Genomic DNA, 1,333 nt, shown 5'->3' with positions numbered 1-1,333 from the left:
TCATTTCTATTGTATTTTTCTGAGCATGTGTTTGCTGGTGATCCCACAGGTGGCGAAGCGCTGGGGTCAGTGCAAGAACAAACCAAAGATGAACTACGAGAAGCTGAGCCGTGGCCTGCGTTACTACTACCACAAAAACATCATCCATAAGACGGCGGGCAAGCGCTACGTCTACCGCTTCGTCTGTGACGTGCAGGGCATGCTGGGGAAGTCGGCACAGGAGGTCCTGAGCAGTATGAACGTTTTACCCACAAACACAGAGTCCTGGCAGTGCTCTGGGGTATCGACAGCCTCTGATCACAGCAGTGAAACGTGGGTTTCACAGTAGGGGCCGACCCCAGGAGCCTCGGTGCTGCTGGCTGACAGACCTGAACGTTTTGAGTACTTCAGCCTTCAAAGTGAACTCTGCTTCCTCAAGCCTCGTGGAAGAGGACGAACTTGATGTAGGCAGTTTACAGATGCTGCATTTCAGGGAATAATAATTAAAAGTATATAGATCCATAGTGCAGCCAATATTTAATGACATCATATCCTATTTTCTTAAATGTTTCTATAAAAAGAGCTACTTGACCTCAGGTTGTTTTAAGTGCAGCACAGACACCAGCCAGGGGTATTTTAAGCACTCGGGTTACTTGTACTTTGTTCCTCTGGGGTTGTTATGTTTGATAGTTTGTTTGTTTGTTTTCTAAAGAAAGAATGGATTTGTAAATAGTGTTTATATGAACCCTATGTAGAGTTTTGTGCATTTATATTATTATTATTATTATTTTCTAAATACAAAACTCGTGTCTACCTCTGTTGATACTCTGAATAACAAACTGGCGGTTTTCAGGCACTTGCTGTGAAGGTTTCAGTGACGTGTGATGGTTGTCTGATGTAAATAAACTGTATATAAACGTGTTGAATTAAAGTCTTCTTTTATAAAATTAGGCTGGGGGAATTAATGATACTGCAGCTCCCCCTGGTGGACAAAGAGGGATTCATGCGTCTACAACTAATTAAAAAAAAAGAGAACTTTTTAAAAATTCAACAATTTTGAAAGATTTATCTTATATATGTTTTTTTTTCTCATTTTCAAAATCAAATCAGAATCAAATAGAATCAAATCACTTAAATTATACTTTTCAAGTTAATCTACTTTGAGCTAATTCGGATTTCTAATCTAATAATTTCAAACTGTTCAGATCTTTGATCAGAACTAGAGGGAGAACCCTGAATGTTCCTAAGAGCCCTCTTTTATACTCATTTGGCCATATGCATCACTTCCTTGCTCCCCTTCGTCTTATATGACTTGCTCTGTGAGTTCTATCCTGCTCTTTTCTCTTTGTTTGAC

The 1,333-nt window shown here is 39.8% G+C and overlaps 1 protein-coding gene across 1 annotated transcript; it reads left to right on the top strand.

The window, feature by feature from the left end:
• Window positions 1–10: 10 nt before the first annotated feature.
• On the top strand, window positions 11–900 carry LOC121814592 (protein C-ets-2-like). Its single transcript, XM_042221274.1, has one exon. The coding sequence runs from the start codon at window positions 26–28 to the stop codon at window positions 326–328; it is 303 nt and encodes a 100-aa protein (XP_042077208.1). The 5' UTR covers window positions 11–25; the 3' UTR covers window positions 329–900.
• The last annotated feature ends 433 nt before the right edge of the window (window positions 901–1,333 follow it).

Source organism: Haplochromis burtoni, unplaced genomic scaffold (genome assembly GCF_018398535.1).
Source record: "Haplochromis burtoni strain Fernald_Lab_line unplaced genomic scaffold, NCSU_Asbu1 Contig_64, whole genome shotgun sequence".
Taxonomy (NCBI): Eukaryota; Metazoa; Chordata; class Actinopteri; order Cichliformes; family Cichlidae; genus Haplochromis; species Haplochromis burtoni.
This window is presented reverse-complemented; position numbering and strand designations above follow the sequence as displayed.

Excerpts from the sequence above, each read along its gene's own strand:
- LOC121814592 (XM_042221274.1), top strand. The coding sequence starts at position 26 with ATGTGTTTGCTGGTGATCCCACAGGTGGCGAAGCGCTGGGGTCAGTGC.